At 46.4% G+C, this 17332-nt stretch overlaps 1 protein-coding gene across 2 annotated transcripts; it reads right to left on the bottom strand.

The window, feature by feature from the left end:
• Positions 1–1474: 1474 nt before the first annotated feature.
• LOC138165368 (PDZK1-interacting protein 1-like) lies at positions 1475–13337 on the bottom strand. 2 transcript variants are annotated; one of them, XM_069093629.1, is made up of 5 exons: positions 12848–13337; positions 6540–6648; positions 3267–3317; positions 3028–3123; positions 1475–1986 (listed from the first exon to the last, which is right to left on the bottom strand). In XM_069093629.1, the coding sequence occupies exons 1-5, from the start codon at positions 12912–12914 to the stop codon at positions 1908–1910; spliced, it is 402 nt and encodes a 133-aa protein (XP_068949730.1). In that variant the 5' UTR covers positions 12915–13337; the 3' UTR covers positions 1475–1907. The 2 variants fall into 2 exon arrangements, with proteins under 2 accessions (XP_068949730.1, XP_068949731.1); XM_069093630.1 differs by lacking the exon at positions 3267–3317 and having other exon boundaries at positions 12848–13325.
• Between the last annotated feature and the right edge of the window lie 3995 nt (positions 13338–17332).

Raw genomic sequence — 17332 nt, 5'->3', positions numbered from 1 at the left:
CAATGCCTTAACAATAGAAATGTCCATTAAATCCAGATTTTACATACTAATAACAGCTAACATTGAGTGCCCTACGCTATCTCATTTGATCTACATAATAATCAAGCAGGTTCAAAATCATTAGATAATGTATTTTGTGATAAACAAATTACAATAGGTGAGGAAAAATCAAGTTTGTACAAGCCAGCATTTTCACCTGTTAGCTGGGGGTAGGGTGGAGTGGCTTTTTCTAAGAAGTGGCTTCCTTCACCTTTTAGCCTTACCCCCGGCTCTCTTCCAAGGTCAGGGTCAAAGACAGTATTTGGGATTCTGGACAACTGCCTAGTCAGCAGATAGGAAATCCTTCTCCCAAGTCTCAGCTCACTGCTCCTAGGTGGTATGGGACAAAGCAAAGCCAGGAGCCTAGAGGTCCTCATTTGGGAAATGTGTATAATAATGCCTGCTTCACAGTGGGGCCAGTAGGAGCTTCCTTTAATAATTGTAAAGCAGTTTTTAATTGGAAATTTGATATCTCTTTAAATGTTATTAATTATTGCAGTCCACCTGTGAAGAGTGAGTCCTATTCATTCTCAAGAATGAATTTTGAAGATTTGAGCAGAAATTTTGGAGGCCAGTGCAGATGTGAAGGAAACTCACCATTACATGAGTGTGTATGCATGTGTGTTTGTATGGGTGTTAAAATCCATACATGTGTTGATGGTTACAGACTAATAGAAAAGAAAGTAAGCAAAACTGGAGGAAAGAGAAGGAAGAATAGAACCATTCCTCTGGCAAGAAATGGGAAAAGGAGGCAAAAATTCAAGAACTAGTTGAGTAACTAGACCCTCCAAAAGTAATCTTTATGATGTTTCCAAGAACAAAAGTCTCTAGTGGGGTGCCCCAAGGCTCTGTCTTTAACCCTGTGATATTTCACATAAGTTATATGATCGTGGTTTTTAGAACTGGAAGGAAGCTTGGAGATCATTTTGGCCCAATTCCCTTACTTCATAGAGGAGGAAACTGAGACCCAGAGAAAGGAAATTACTTATCCAGGGTCCCACAGCTAGTAACTGTGTCTAACACGGAATCCCAATGCAGCTTATGTCTCCAAAGCCACCATCTTTCACTGAATAGAAGGAATGCTTGCCATAGTTCCAGGTAACACAAAGCTGGAAGGAATAAAGAATGTGTTGGATGACAGTGAGTATGGGCCTAATGTAATCAGTTGAAATCTAATTTAAGTTTTATACTAGAATTTTTTTTAATCAGCTTCATGAGCTCAAGATGGGAGAGGCCAGGCTAGAAAGGGCATTATCTGGACAAGAACAGGGGAACTTCAATATGTCAGTAGTACAGTGGAACACCCCACCCCCACCCCCACTGATGTTACCTTAGACTACATTTAAAGAGGCAAAATTCTAGAATGCCTCCACTTGGGGAGGGAAAGAGGTGGGGATAGGCAGGGAATGATTGCAGAACATATCTCAGTCATTGATGACAAGTACAAAATGTCTTTATTTCACAGAAATAAAAGCCATTTCAAAGGAAGGCCATTATTATTTGGGACCAAATTTGACTTCACCTGATCAAAACTCAGCACTGTAGAGACCAAAGTCTTGGAAGGATCCCAGACCAGGTAACTTATGTGTGTACCAAGCTCCAGACTAACCCCTCAGCCCATCCCAACCTGAACCTTGACCATGGCCCCAAACTGAACCCTGCCAAAGGAGATGGGCTGAGAGGGTATAAATGGCTTAGAGGGCTAAGAGGTGACTCGTGATTACAGATGAAGCACAAAAAAAAAAATGTGTAATATTTGAGAAGGTAGCAGAGGTGATCTGTTCAAAAAACACTCAGGGAATCTTCAGACATGATGAGGTTTGCCCAGGAGGAGAGCCAGGAAGGTGTGGGGAGATGGGGTGGGAAGGTCACATGCGGGTGCTTCGGACTCCTGGGATATCTTCCATCACATTCTCATTCTCGTAGGCATTTTTGTGCTCACTGGACCTGAAAGGGCAAAGACCAAAAGGGTATTTACATCCACTCCTTCCCAGGGGGTCACCACACCCTATCACTGCTCCTGCCCTAACTCCCCACCCCCGAACCCTGGGACTGCAGGAATGAAGTGGCCCCAGGCAGAATCACAGAAGGGCAGAGACCAGGAAGTGACCTTGGAAGACATGCTGTCCCTCGTTTGACAGAGGGAGAAATCAAGGTTCATAGAGGGAAAAGAATTTGTTCAAGATCACACAGTGCAAAGTCAAGGGAAAAAGTCAGAGTTAGACTCAGATCCTTTGACTCTCAAGCCAGGCACATCCTTCCTTCCACCTCTACCTCCCCCCTGTCCAGCCCCCTCCCAGGTCAGGCAGATTACAAGCAAAGGTAGCATGATATTGTCAAATTGATTGAGTTTCTGCGGCTAAAGCCCAGTCTGTTTGCTTGAGCATGTGCCCTGGGATCTGTCCTCTCACTAAGCCTCCCACCCCCTTACAAGACTTCCTCTCCAATACTGTTCTTTCATCTCCTTCCTGAATCCCCTTACTAAAACACATTCTCCCCCACACTAAATGCTTATCCCCTCATTCCCTCAACTGAGCCACTGTCCTCAACATGCTCCTCACTAATTCAGCTAAGTGGTATAGTAGATAAAAGGCTAGCCTTGGGAGTATGGGAGACCGGAGTTCTAATCCTGTCTCAGAAAACCAAACTAAACAGATTATCCCCACTCCCAAGACCAGGAAGTAGCTCCCATACTGTCCCATACTGCATGCTGTCTATACCACCTGGAGGTCTCATCTGAGAGCAAGTTCCTGTAAAAAGAAAACTGGATCTGCTGGGATAGATGAGTCTTTATAAAAGCATTTGCTCCTTCCTTTGTCCGTGGCAGAGAATGTCTGTCCACTGACATTCTTCTTCCATGATCCGTCCCGTAGGGTCCAAGTCACAATCTGGATCAGCGTCAAGATCCGGGCCAGAGTCAGGGCCACCATTGTGGTCAGAGTCAAGGTAAAGATCTGGTTCAGAGTGGGAAGCCTAGGGCAGGCTTACCTGAAGTTCGAAGCCATCGTTGAATACCTTCCATCCACCCCTGCCAAGGTCCCATCTGATTTGCCTCCAACTGATATGACCGTTGTCCCAGGCTCCCTGTTAGAAGACACCCCCCCATAAAAGATCAGCAGATACCCGTTGATCTCACTCACCCCATAGTAGGGCAAGGCCCAGGGGAGGAAGCTCAAGGAGATGGTCCCATTCCTGGGTCAGGGGAAAGATTCATGTCTCCTACTCACCTTCTCAGCTTTTCTGTTGAGCATCCACTCACCAAGCTGGTTATAATGGGCCTGCAAATGTCACAGCTTTCAGTGGACTGGCACTGTATCTATGGGGGCCCTATTGTGGTAGTCTCTTTGCAGGACAATGTATGTGTGTGTGTGTGTGTGTGTGTGTGTGTGTAGCAGAATTAGATTCATTGGTAGTTTTCAGGGTAAAGGATGAGACCCTGAGGAACAAAGAGAAAGGTAAAAGCTTGAAGTAACATTAGAGACCACCTCGTCCAACCTTCCCATTTTACAGAAAAGGAAATTAAGACCGGAGTTACGTGACTTGCCTAAGGTAGTAAGTGGCAGAGACATGATTCGAACCCAGGCTCTTGGACACCAGATCCAGTGTTCTTACAATTGTAACCTACTTAAGCTTCCCATTCTCATATCAGTGAAGAATGAGATTCCTCTGGCTAAAAACTCAAACAGCACAGAAAAACCTTGAATTTTCTAAGACTGGATGATAGAATCAGGCTCCAAAGAATTCTGGAGAGACTGGAATATGGTACTAACTCTCATTAGATGAAATTTAGTAAGGATGAATGGAAAGCTATTTCTGAACTAAAAAACAAAACAAATTTCACAACTACTTGGCAGCAACTATGAAAAAAGATCTGGGGGTCTTAATGCATGACAAGGGCAATGTGAGTCGAAACTATAACATGGCAGCCAAAATAACAATTTGACTTTGGTTCCATGAAAGGAAGCACATGGTCTGAGAGGTGATGAGGTCCCTCTGTCCTCTGCCCTAGTCTGACCTCATCTATGATCTTGTGCTCAATTCTGAGGTCCGCCTTTCAGGAAGGACATTGATCAGAAGAAGACAGCCAGAATGGTCAAGGACTTCAAGGTCATGCTTTGGAGAGCCAACTGAAGGAGCTGGGGGTGTGAGAGTAGAACACTTGATGGGGATGTGATAGGGGTGGTCACTTGAATTCAATAAACCATTATTAAAATCAAAGTAAAAGGTATTCTGATGAGAGGTAGTTTCCTCACCAAAAATTCCCTACACCCATGAGATCACAGGTCCCAATCGGTGAAGAAATGTGCAAAGTCCCATAAATGAGGGGGTTTGACTAGCTCAGAGGTGGGGAACCTGTGGCCTTGAGGCCATACATGGCCCTCTAGGTCCTCAAGTGTAGCCCTTTGATTGAATCCAGACTTCACAAAATTATTTTATTATTATTTATAATAAATCAATAAATCTTTTTCAGCAATTCTACACTAGACACTGGGCAACCCCAAAAGTATCTGAAGGGTTCCCATCTAGAATAGAATTGGATTTGTCCAGCTTGACTCAAGCACAGCCAGGACCAACTGAGGAAGTTACAAAAAGGTCCACTGAGGCTTGTGTCTGCAAAAGCTTCCTAACAATGAGCTGTCCAAGAGTGGAAGGAGCTGTTTCAAAAGTAAATGAGTTCCCTGTCACTGGAGGTATTCCAGCAGAGGCTAGACAACCAAGTATTGGAGATGTTGTAAAGGGTCTTCTACAGGCATGGGCTTTTCTACAGGCATGGGCTGAACTAGGTGGATACTGATGTTCTGAGATTCTGTGGCATCAGGAAATGTGAATTTGAATCCCAGCTCAAGCTACATTCTGGTGCTGTGTGATCTGACTAGGTGAGATCACATAACTTCTCTGAATGCATTGCCCTCATCCTGTCTCTGAATGGAGTCTAAGAGCAATTAGGGGGCATTTGCTCTGGGGTAGAGGGGTGATAATATAAAGTCTTCTCTATCCTCAATCAATAAATTGACCATTTTCCAGGGACAGTTGCTAGGGACTGAAGATACAAAAGCAAAAACAAGTAAATCCTCCCCTTCTAGGAGCTGGAGTCCTATCAAGAAAAGCAACTTGAGTATGTATGTGTGTACACAGAATCAGCACAAAATGAATACAAAAGAGGTTGGGACCCCGGTGTGAGTGCCTAGGGAAATCAGAAAAGCCTCCCTGGTGGGAGGGGATGTTCAAGCTGAGTCCTGAAGAAAATATCTAAGTCCATGAGTGTAGAAGAAATGTGCTCCAGGTACGAGGGAAAGTTGCCCACGTCAAGGCATAGAGATGAGATATGAAGTGGAATGTGTGAAGAGCAGTAAGAAGGCAGGTCTGGCAGACTGTGGGAAGCTAGCTTAGGAACGGCTTTAAAAGCCACATGAAGGAGTTTATATTTTATGCTAGGGAGCCACTAGAGTTTATTGAGTAGGGGAGTGACATGGTCAGATCTGCACTTAAAGAAATCACTTTGACTGATGTGTAGATGATGGATTGGAGTGGAAAAATACTTGAGGCAGTGAGACCAATTAAGAAGTTATTTCAATAGTCCAGGACAGAGGGGATGAGTTCTTGAAATAAGGTAGTCAGTGTTGAGTGGAGAAAAGGGATCGAATTTCAGAAATGTGGATGTAGACATGTGTAAGATCCGACAACTGATTGAAGGGGGAGGTGAGAGTAAGGTGGTTTTGCCTTCCTCAGATCCTGCCAAATCCTCCTCTAACTCAATTCTGTTCTCAGCCTGAGCTCTTCACCCGGGCCACAAGGGATGAGGTCTTTGTAGGAGACCTTACGCAAAACTAGCCCATTCCCAGAATTCTAGTCATGGAAGGAAATGGTTTCCCATTCTCTGAGAGAAGGATAAGAAAGTAAGGAGGAGGGGAATGGAGAAGGAGGGGGAGGATGATAAAGCAGAGGAAAAAGAAAAAGGGAAGGTGGCAAGGAAAGAAGGAGAACCAGGAAAAGAAGGAGGAAAAAAGTAGAAGAGGAAGGAAATGAGGAAGCAAGGAGAAGGGCAAGAAAAGGTTAGGAAGGAGGAGAGAAAGGAGGACAAGGAAACAAGTGAGGAGGTGGAGGAGGGAGGGCGAGAGAGCAGGCGAGAGTAGGGAGGAGGAGCAGAAGGAGCGGAGGAGGCTGAAGAAAGTGGAATGGGGCAGGGAAGGTAGTCTCTCCTTCCTTCAGAATCCCAAGCAGGTGGAGACACTGGGACTTGGCTATCTAACCCTTCCCATTGCACAAGTTGGGGCCCGACCTTATTCCAACATCAGTCTCCTGCCTACCTCCACTGTTTGACTGAATAAATTAGACTGGAGCACAGCAAGAAAGACTGATTATTGCAGAGAGGAAGGCCCATCCCTTGGAGAGGCTGGCAACAACAGTGACATAAGGACTCTCCCATATGATAACAATATGGCGCCCAATTTCCAAAGTGCTCCTTATCCATTCTTTCCTTAATGAGTCGGATAACTTACGGATCCTTCTGGCACCAGAAGTGATTAACAGCAAAAGCTATGGCCACAAAGATCAGAAATACGGCCGCAGCAATCAAGCCCTGCATCCACGGTTGCAGACTCCTCAGACCTAGGGGAAAAGAGAGAAAGAGATACAGAACTTTATCTTACAGAGAAAAAAAAATCTAGGGTCTGAGGTGATCACAAGCTTCGGTATCCCCAAAGATCTCAATAAACTGGAACAAAGGACTGCATCTAAAAAGATAAGATGCAAAAGTAATAATAAATGTAAAATCTTACAATGGGGATTCAAAATATAAGTCTCACAAGACAGGAGAGGCAAAGCTAGAGAGCGGTTCATCTGGGAAAGATCTGAAGGTCTTGGTGGACTGCAAGCTCAAGATGAGTTAACAGTATGACATGACAGCTAGTCAATGATAAAACATTTATTAAGTACCTATTATGTGCCAGCACATAGAAAGCTTCTCAAGGAGTTGACAGTCTAATGGAGGAGACAATAGACAAATAACTATGTGGAAACAAGTCCTACATGAGATAATTTGGAAGTAAGCAAAAGTAAGTCAATGGAATTAAGACAAATTGGAAAAGATTTCTTGAAGAAGGTGAGATTTTAGTTGAGACTTGAAGGAAGGCAGGGAAGCTAGGAGACCAGAGATAAGGAGGGAGAGAAGTCCAATCCTGAGGGACAGTCAGTGAAAATGCCTGGAGCAGGAGATGGAGTGTTTTATTTAAAAAACAGCAAGATACTGATGTCCCTGGATCAGAATTTGTGTGTGTATGTGTGTGTGTGTGTGTGTGTGTGTGTGTGTGTGTGGCATGGGGGGGGGGGAGGTCTCAGAATGCAAGGTATAAGAAGGCTGGGTAGGGGACATATTGTGCAAGACTTTGAATACCAGAGGATTTTACATTTGATCCTAGAAAAAATAGTTTCTTGAGGAAGGAGATGACGTGGTCTGACCTGCACCTTAGGAAGATCAATTTGATACTAACCAAAAAAATCTAATGAGATCTGAGGCTGTGTTAAGAGAGATACAATATCTAAGATGAGGGAGGTGATAGTCTCATGGTTCTCTCCTGTTCTGGGGTCATATTTTAGGAAAGACATTGATACACTGGAGAACATGAAGAGGAAAGTAGTCAGGATAATGAAGGCTCTTGAGATCATGCCACGTGAACGCTAGCCAAAGCAATTATTGGGGTCTTTTGTGGAGGAGGAAGAGGGGAGTGAAGGGGCCAGCAAAATGAGAGTTGTTTTCAGGTATCCAAGGGCTGTCATGGGGATCAGCGTCATTTTGCTTGGCCCCAGTAGTCAGAATCAGGAACAAGTAAAAGTTACTGAGGAGCCAACTGAGGATCAAAATCAGAATGATCAGAGCTCTTAAGTGCAATGGGCTATTTTCTTTGGGGACTCATTTAGGACTTGGAGAAGACTCAGATTCAGTGGGGTTGGGTCTAGGACCATAAGATAGAAGAATGGAGAAGCCAACATTCCTAGACTGGGGCCCTTTCCTACAGACCAGACTGTCTTCCTAGTCTTTTATTATTCAAGAGAATGAATTCTTAAAAGGATTTATTACCAAGGAAAGGGACTCTGGTAGAATATGGGGGCTCAGAAGATGAATGGTAGCTCAAGAAGAAGTTAGGAAATCAGTGAGGAGAATGAAGATTTAATGAGAAGGGTGAGCAGTTCAATGTTGTGATGGGAGTTCAGTGAGGAGAATATAGGCTCAATGTTCTGGGAGGGTTCAATGAGGGGGATGGGGAATCAGTAAGTGGGATGGGAGATCAGTGAGTGGGATGGGGATCAGTGAGTGGGATGGAATCAGCAAATGTGATAGGGGCTCATGGGGAGGGGCTTGGGACTCAGTGAGCTGATGGGAAATCATTGTAAATGCTGCAGACTCAATGAAGGGATTCAGGTTTGGTGGAAAAGGACTCAGTGAGACAGATTGGGAATCATCGAGGAAGATGAGAGTTCAGGGTCAGTGATCAGTATCTTTTTGCTGGACAAGGGCTTGAATAAGTGCCTAAGAATCTAATTCCAGCATGTCAAGCTCTCTTCAAATGGGTCACAGCCTGAGCCATGTTTCCCCTCCCCCCTCAACTGGAAACATCTCCTACAGAGCCTCACTGTCCAAAGAGATCGAGGTCCAGCCTCTTAAGCCAAGAGGGTTCCCAGCTGGAAGCTGGGCCTGACCCTGCCTCCTGGGTATGTGGCAAGGTGGGTCTAAGTTCTCTTATGTTGGCACACTATGTGGAAAATCCTGTTCCAGAAGATGGAGTTTCTCCATAGAAAGTAAAGGCCTGATGAGTCTGTGCCCTAGAAGAGACTGAGGAAAGGCCAAAAGGAGTGGACAGTGCAGGAGTGTCCCCCAGACCTTTGGAGTGACCCCAAAGTACGTGTGGAGGAGGCTTCCAAATACTTCCTTCTCCTGACAGCTCCCCATCCCTACCAGTCTCCCACAACTCCACCTACTATCAAGTCCAGTCAGGTGAACTAGCATTTATTAATGACTCTCTGTGTGCCAGGCACTGTACTAAACACTAGGGATACAAAGGAGTCTGTTCTCAGGGACCTCCCAGTCCAAGCAGGGACACAACAGGCAAGTAACTGTGTATAAATAACACTCAGAATAAATTGAGAATAATCAACAGAGGGAAGGCACTAAATTCCTGTAAAAGCAGGGTTTTAGCTGGGGGAATAAAAAGAGAAAGAAATAATGAGAAGAAAGAGAATTCCAGTCATGGGGCACAGCTGGTGGAAATGCTTGGAATCTGGCTCTGGAGCATCTTGCGTGAGGAACAGCCGGGAGGCCAGTGTCACTGGATCAGAGGGAGTGTGGAAGGGAGGGAGGTAGATGGAGGTCAGATGAGGAAGGACTTTAAAAAAAAACCCTCCCCCCCCAAAAAAAAAGCCCATTTCATTTTCCCTTTGCCCATATTCTATTTTTTTTAATGTTTATTATTTATCAGCAGATCGTTCAGGACAAGAAGGGCCCAGCTTTGGGAAGGCAGGAGGAAGAGGGAGGGAAGGAGGAAGTCCTCAGAGATCAGCTCACCCATCCTCCTGCCTCTAGGCAATAATTGGAAGCCCCGTCCACGTGGGTGGCTAGCCTCTCCAATACTTTGAGTAACCAAAGTTCCTTTTTTCTATGTGGAGAGGGAGAGGAAAGACACCCCACTCCTACCTCACCCTCAGAAACCTTTCCTGATGTAATCTAAAGCCTTCCTGCAGTGATACAGCCTTTGCTTCTATTTTTCACATTGTTTGGGGGCTTAAGGGAAAACCAGTTGAGGAGGAAGTTCTGGCCGCTGAGCCAGGGGAGTCCCTCCCTTATCTCCCCTGCTAGGACAAGGAGTACAGTGCTGTTCTGGGACAATCACCCTCACTGAACATCGCCTAGGCCAAAGTGGCTGTTTATCAAGGCATTGTTGGCCAGAGCAACATTGTTTCAACGGCGGTGATGTTTTCCTGCCAGAAACCTGTGGGATGGGATAGAGTTAGGAAGCCTCCCTCCCTTGTAGATCTGGTGGGCACATGGATTTTGATGCCCTCTTTTCCCCGGACTGGTCTGAAGTTTCGTCTGTCTTTCTTTTTCTCCCACCAGAAATCTCTTCCTGGCCTGGCTCAGAGCCTCACCGGCTGACCCTCCTTTCTCCAAGCACAGACAAGAAGGAAAGGTTGGGGAGGTGAACCCCCAAAACAATACATGCTATCATAGTCTAGAAGACGGAATGAAGCTTAGGTTCTATGCTTTCCCCCTCTCCAACTGCAGTAATAATCTCTGTCCTCTCACAAACTGCCTTGAAGATCAAGTGACCCAACAGGTGTAAATGGGCTTTGAAAAAAAAAATTTTTTAAAACGTGAGAGCTGAGCCAAAAGAAAGGAAAAAACAGAAGCAACATTCTGGAAGAGACCAAAGGTCTGGGTTCTAATATAACCTCTGATTTTGACTTGCTGTGTGACTTTGAGCAAGTCACCTCATCTCTTGAAATCAGTTTCCTTTGTATCTAAAATGGGAAAGTTAAACAAAATGATCTCGGAAGCTTCTGCCAGCCCTGACATTTACTGTGCCACATTCTAAAAACCCTCTGAGTGATAATTTTTTATGTTCTAAAGTCAAAGGGTCTTAAAGGCAGAGCTGAGAAGGACTCCCAAAGGCCATGTGACCCATTTTACAGATTGAGGGACTGAGGCCCAGGAAAATTAAACAACTTCCAAGGATCATATAGGTGGTAAATGGGAAAGTTAGGGTTTTAATCCAGGTCTGTTCTAACCCCAGAGGGCATCAAAGTAGATAGAACACTGAGCCTGGAGTCAGGAAGACTCCTTGCAGAGATTAAATCTGGCCTCAGACATGTGAAAGCTGTGTGACCCTGGACAAGTCACATAACCCTGTTTGCCCCAGTTTCCTCATCTGTAAAGTGAGCTGGAGAAGGAAATGGCAAACCACTCCAATATTCTCTGTCAAGAATACCCCAAATGGGGTCATGAAGAGTTAGACATGGCTGAGAAATGACTGAACCACAACCTCTGCCCCTAAACCAGTGTTCTTTCCATGGTATTTGGAAGCCTCTTCAAGGTCTTTCCCAGCTCTGGCACTCTCTGTTCTATGTTCTCAGACCCTTCACTACTCTGATATTCCATGATCTCCCTCAGTCTCCACTTAAGCCCTCCTCTCCCACTCCCACCAGCATTGCTGGCACTTCCCTGTATCCTCTGACAAGTACCAAATATCCCTCTGGCTCCATCTGCAGCAGAAGAGCTACCCTCACCAGAGCCCTAGAAGATAGGTAGTCTAAATGCTGTTAGCCTCATTTTCCAGTTGAGGAAACGGAAACCTCAGAGCCCTTTGTCCAAGGACACACAGCTAGCAAGTACTCAGGGCCTCTGAATGCCAAACCCAGTGCTAATTTCACAGAGGGCAATGGCCATAAGCCCCACGCCCTCCCTCATTTGCCTCAGAAAGAAACTGAGACCCAGAGTTGGAAAGAGCCCAATATCACAGCAGCGATCTGGGGCAACAGTGACTCGATAGCCCAATTTTCAGGCCAGTTCTTTCTGCGCAGACTCCAATCCACCCCAAAGTTAAACATAACCGTATCTGGAACCCCGAAAGCAGGAGTCCGACAGAAGAGAGACTCTGCGGGCATTTCCTTTGGGTAATATGGCAACCTCCTCACTATACAAAGTAGCCACTTCTCAAGTCCTCCCCCCGATTGTCCCAGAATTGACCATTTTACCCGGTCCCCCATCTCTGAGCATCTGATGTAATAACATGTCAGCCAGCCACCTTTGCCCCTAATCTGGTACCTTCTGGAGCAAATTTGGATTCTGATGCTTCATTAACACTGTTAGGTTCGTTTCATAGATGGGGAAACTGAGTCACCAGAAGAGCCGAGGCCAGCTGAGAGTGTGCCAGTAGAATAATTAGAACTATCCAAAAGTAGAAGGAGTCTCCCACCTCCATCGGACTTCTTTAAATGAGGGTAAATGATCCCATGGTGGCTACATAGATGTGGAATTTCTATTCAGGTTTAGGTTGCAATAGATGCCTCTGAGACCCCATCTGTCTCTGAGGATGTGATTGTGGGACCCAGGGGGTCCACTTCCCCCAGCCTGGAGGGGGAACACTCCTTGTTTGCATTGTCGACTTTGAAATGAATGGGGGCCAGATAGGGATGGAAATGGGAGGGAATTAACCCACATATCCAGAGTCCTAAGGAAAACCCGTCATCCCATAGAACCCGATATCAAAGCATGTCAGTGCCGGGGGTGGGGGTGAAGGGGAGAAGGGGGCAAGGAGGGGATCCTTAAATCAGAGAAGAGAGCATGTCAGCACTGGAAGGGCCCTTAGAGCCTAGAGCAGAGAATATCAGAGCTGGGAGGACTCAGAGCATAAAACATGGTAGGTAAGGGCTGGGAGGCATGATAGAACATAGATTGCAAATTCAATAGCTACTAAGTGCCTCCTTTGGGCAGAGTACCCTTCTAGATTATGTCAGACCTGGGAGAAACCTCAAAAATCAGCTCATCTAACTCCATCATTTATATATGTGGAAAATGAGGCCCAGAAAGGGGAAGTGAGTAGCCCAGATTCTCAGAGAAAGCCAACGACCAGACCAGCAACACTGCCCAGGTCTCCTGACTCCTAGGCTGGTCTTCTTTCCTAGGACAAGAACGTCTGTTCCAGTGCAGAATTGTTTACCTGGGAATCCAACCCATCAGCCAGAGCCTGGCACTGACCCACATTGGGAGGACTGACTTCCCAGGAAGCCCTCCAGCCCCCAGTACCCCGAAGGCTACCTTGTTGACAGGTGACTGGGTCTGCAGCCATAAGCAGACATAGCAAGACCAGCTCACGGGTCTCCATGCCTGCAGTATGTCTTGTCCTGGCAGGTAGAGTTCCTTGCTTACTCTCCCCTCACTCCGGCTGTGCAGAACTTACAGGTGGGGGCCAGAGGACCCGCCCCTCCAGAGCTCTGGCTATGAGATCCGCAACTATGAGGTCAGCAACTCCTCCTGCCCCACCCCTCCTGACTCCAGGCCAGCCTCTTCCCAATCAGCTCCACCTCCCACTGGCACTGAACCTGGCCTGGCACTCGGGGTTTCCCCAAGGCCTGGTCTGGGAGCCCTCTGCCTATTCTTCAGACTTCTTAGAGAGGGGCAGGAAAAGCTCCTTCCAAGGCCTGGGAAAGGCCACTGACTGTCTATGGCCCCCTAGGGCCTTGACTCTCCCAATGTCCTGAGCTCCCCATTGCCTCCCAGGGCTCCCAGAAGCTCTGGAGCTGCCCCACCCCCTGATGGCTCAGCTGGCTGAGATCATAGATTGCAAAATGTGAGGCCCCTCCTGAAGAACTGGTTATGTGTAATGACTGACAGAAAAAAAGGAGCTGGGCCCGTACCCATCCTGGCCTAGAAACAGACAAGGTGTGGAGGATTCATGAAGTCAGGCAAAGGGCAGGGAAGTCCTCCTTCTTTCAGGCCTGCACAGACCCATCTGGGGGACAGTGTCAGCACTGAGAGCCACGTCCAGGAAGCCCACTGAGCACATGGAGGGTGTCCAGAGAGGGGAGAGAAGAGAAGGCTTTTACAGAGGGCCCAGGACGTACCAAGCACCATGATAAGCACTTTTGAAATATTCTCTGGGGCAGCTATGTGGCACAGTGAATAGAGCACAAACCCTGGAGTCAGGAGGACCTGAGTTCAAATTCGGCCTCAGACACTTAACACTTACTAGCTGTGTGACCTTGGGCAAGTCACTTAACCCCAATTGCCCTGCCTTCTCCCCTCCAAAAAGACAAAAACAAAAAGAAATGTTCTCTCATTGGATCCTAACAACAACCCTGGGAGGTAGGTACTATTAATACCCTCATTTTACAATTGAGGAAACTGAGGCAGAGTGACTTATCCAAGGTCACACTGATGGTCTGAGATCAGATTTGAACTCAGGTCTCCCTGACTCCATGGATGCCAACAAGACTGGGGAGGGGATTAGAGACCATAACATTGGAGGACTAATTGAAGGACGTGGGGGTGCTGGTGTCTGAGGCCAGCTACTTCCTCTGGGGGTCTTCCTAGGGAGTCTTCCCTGACCTTAAACTACCCTCAGCTCCCCACTGAGTTAGAAGCACAAAGCTCCCCCTTCTGTCCCCTGGATCCTCACACTCAGATCATGTCCATATAGGTGTTCTCTGAATGTCTGTGAACACCATCTGTGGCTGTCCTCAAGGGGTCCACATAGTGGCAGTAGGTATTCAAGCGAATGAAGCCACTTCCTCACAGCCAACCAATGTGGGTGTGAGGAAAGGGATTTTTATCCCCATTTCACAGATGCAGAAACAGATTCATAGGTCCTACAACCACAGAACTTTGGGTGATGGAAGGACTTCAGATGCCAATTAGTCCAACCCAAACCTGAATAGGAAATCCCTTGTACAATATCTCCCAAATGGCCACCTAGCCCTAGCTCCCAAGTAGCTCCCCTGCTTCTGTTTTCTGGGGGAATCTCAGGCCCCTGGGTGTTAGCTCTCCTAAACTAGATTGGGAACTCCCAAAGGGCAAGACCCAGGACTCTTTTTCATGCTTGGTCCATGGTGCCTAGCACAGAGAGATCAGGACAAGACAGTTTTGAATCCTCTCTCTTCTCTCTATAGGCTCTTATTTGAGGACCCATCTGCTCCCATCATTTAAGTATGCTCTCCAGCCCATGTTCTAAGCCTAGATGGAAGCCAGGGATCCTAAGAGTGGACCTGGGAGAGACACCATTCCCGATGTAGAAACTAAGCAAAAACATAGACCAGAGATGGAATGGAGTGTCTGTGGAATAATATCAAGTAGCTGAGTGGAGTAGAAAAGTAGAATGTATGAGTGGGAATAAAATCAGCTAAGTCCACAAAGGTAGACAGGAACCAGTCTATAAAGGCTTTAAATTCATCTTAGAGGTAATTCCTTTTTTCTTTCTTTTTTTTCTTTTTCTCTTCTTTTTCTTTTTGGAAGGGCAATACAGGGCAATTGTTGTTAAGTGACTTGCCCAAGGTCACACGGCTAGTTTTGTGTTAAGTGTCTGAGGTCAGGTTTGAACTCAGGTCCTCCTGACTCCAGGGCCGGTGCTCTATTCACTGTGCTGCTAGCTGCCCTTTAGAGGTAATTCTTGAACGAGGGAATGACATGGTCAGTCTTGGGCTTTGGGGAGATTATTTTGGCAGCTTCGTGGATGGATGCCTGGAAGCCAGTTTTCCAGTTAGGTTATTACAATTGTCCAGGCAAGAGGTGTGTGGGTGGAAGAGAGAAGGGGAAAGAGGTGAGAGATATTGTGGAGATAGAATTAATAAAACTTGGTGACCGACTGGATGTGGAGGGTGAAGAAAAATGAGGAGTAGAATGCCATACTAAAGCAGGGAACCTGGGGGAGTGTCAGGATAGCAATGCCCCCAATGGATAGAGGGAAGTCTGGAACAGGGTTGGGTTTGGGGGAGGATAATGACTCTAATTTGAGACATGTTGAGTTTGAAATGCTTAGGGAATATCTAGAGTTGCCCAATAATCCGTGATTCAGGAACGGAGCTTAGCAGAGAGACTAGAACTGGCCACATAGCTCGGGAAGTCATCTGGATACAGATGGCAGTAGAATCCATGGACATTGATAAGATTCCCCAAGAGAGAATGGGGAGAATGAAGAAAAGAGGGACCAGAAGAAAGACTTGCTAAGCACCCAGATTAGGGAGTGATGATCCAGGAAAGGGTTTACTTTCCAGCTATGTGACCCTGGTCAAGCCACTTAACCTCTGTCTGCCTCGGTTTCCCCAATTGAAAAATGGGAATAATAACAGCATCTACCTCAAAGGGTGGCAAATGTTCCCCCCTCTCTACCCCTCTTCCTCCCTCTTTCTTTCCCTCCCCTCTCTCTCTCCCTCCTCTCTCTTTCAATGATAAAAATAATAATAGAAAACATTTCTATAAGCCTTACTGTGTGCCAGATGCTATGTTAAGTGCTTTACAAATATTATCTCATTTTATACTCACAACAATCTAGCAAGGTAGGTGTTGCTATTATCCCCATTTTGCAATCAAGGAAACTGAGGCAGACAGAGGTTAAGTGACTTGCCCAGGGTCCCATAGCTAGTTAAGTGTCCAAGACCAGATTTGAACTCAGGTGGAGACTGAAGATGACTGTAACCTTGAAAGCTTCCAAAGATCAGAAGAAAGAGCCATCAGGTGCTTCAGAGGTGGACTTTGTGCTAGATTTTTCAGCTAGCCGATCCAGCACTGAGGCCCTAAGGAGAAAGGGACTTCTTCAGGACCAGTGGTAGCTAAGACTAGGACTCATCCTGCAGATATGACTCATTTGGAAATACGCTTGATAGGACCAGTGCTATGTAGAAATTCTGTTAAGCCTGAGCCCGTTCTTCCCAGGGACCCACGTGGGCTAGGGCTGCACCTACAGACATTGTACCTCTTTTCTTGCTACATCTGCAAATTAAATGTCCCTCTGAAAAAAATTGATGGACGCCAATTGGCTACATGGAACTCAGATTTAATCACCAGAAGTTTCATAGTCTGAGAGAAGGGAACACACCTGAATCAACCTGATCAATCTTTTCCCGAGGAACTCACAAGAAAAACCAAGGATTTGATGACTTCAGTTACTTTTCCAAATAACTGGGGCAGGGGCAAGAGATGCTACCTCCCCAAGGTAAGCCAGTACTGTGTGCCCAAGGGAACAGACTCAGTGGTTCCCTCCCCAACCCCCCAACTTGGAAGGAAGGAGAGGGATGGAGACTGCCATGAAAGCTGGACTAGCTCTTCAAACACAATTGTCCCCACCTTAATTCAGTCCTGACAGAAAATATTGGTTTCCCAGAGGTCCCACCTCAACCCTGAAAAGGAATGCTGCCCACATCTGCCATCTTGGGGATGGCTGATCCCCTGGAATCCCCAGAAAGGAGGCCTAGCCCAAGTCTGCAGACGTGGATGAGCTGAGAGATCAGAGTGGATCAACTGAGTCAGTGGAGGCCCAGGTCCCAAAGAGATTGATGATTCATTCAAACAAGTCTGAACCAACAAGGCCTAGGTTTGGGAGGAGGAGGGAAGAGAAAAAGGCTAGACTCTGGGTAAATGGTAGGATTTAGAGCTTCTAGTGACCAGAGATTGGGGCCCAGAGAAAGGAAGCAATTTGCCCGAGATCACACTAGTAAAGGGACCAAGCTGAAGTAAAACCTGCTCTTTTCTATAAGACCACATCATCTCTCTTGTGAGGATTTTCTTTTGAGATCTTAAAGTCCTGTCTCT

The sequence above is a fragment of the Petaurus breviceps genome, unplaced genomic scaffold (assembly GCF_028583685.1).
Source record: "Petaurus breviceps papuanus isolate PSGF00001 unplaced genomic scaffold, PetGlider_PUasm1.0 208, whole genome shotgun sequence".
NCBI lineage: Eukaryota > Metazoa > Chordata > Mammalia > Diprotodontia > Petauridae > Petaurus > Petaurus breviceps.
This window is presented reverse-complemented; position numbering and strand designations above follow the sequence as displayed.

Coding starts and splice junctions, on each gene's coding strand:
- LOC138165368 (XM_069093629.1), bottom strand. CDS start 12,914: ATGGAGACCCGTGAGCTGGTCTTGCTATGTCTGCTTATGGCTGCAGAC. Junction 3,318..6,539: donor TTCTGGTGCCAGAAGGATCC/GTAAGTTATCCG, acceptor TGACATTTGCAG/GCCCATTATAACCAGCTTGG. Junction 3,124..3,266: donor TCAACAGAAAAGCTGAGAAG/GTGAGTAGGAGA, acceptor GTCTTCTAACAG/GGAGCCTGGGACAACGGTCA.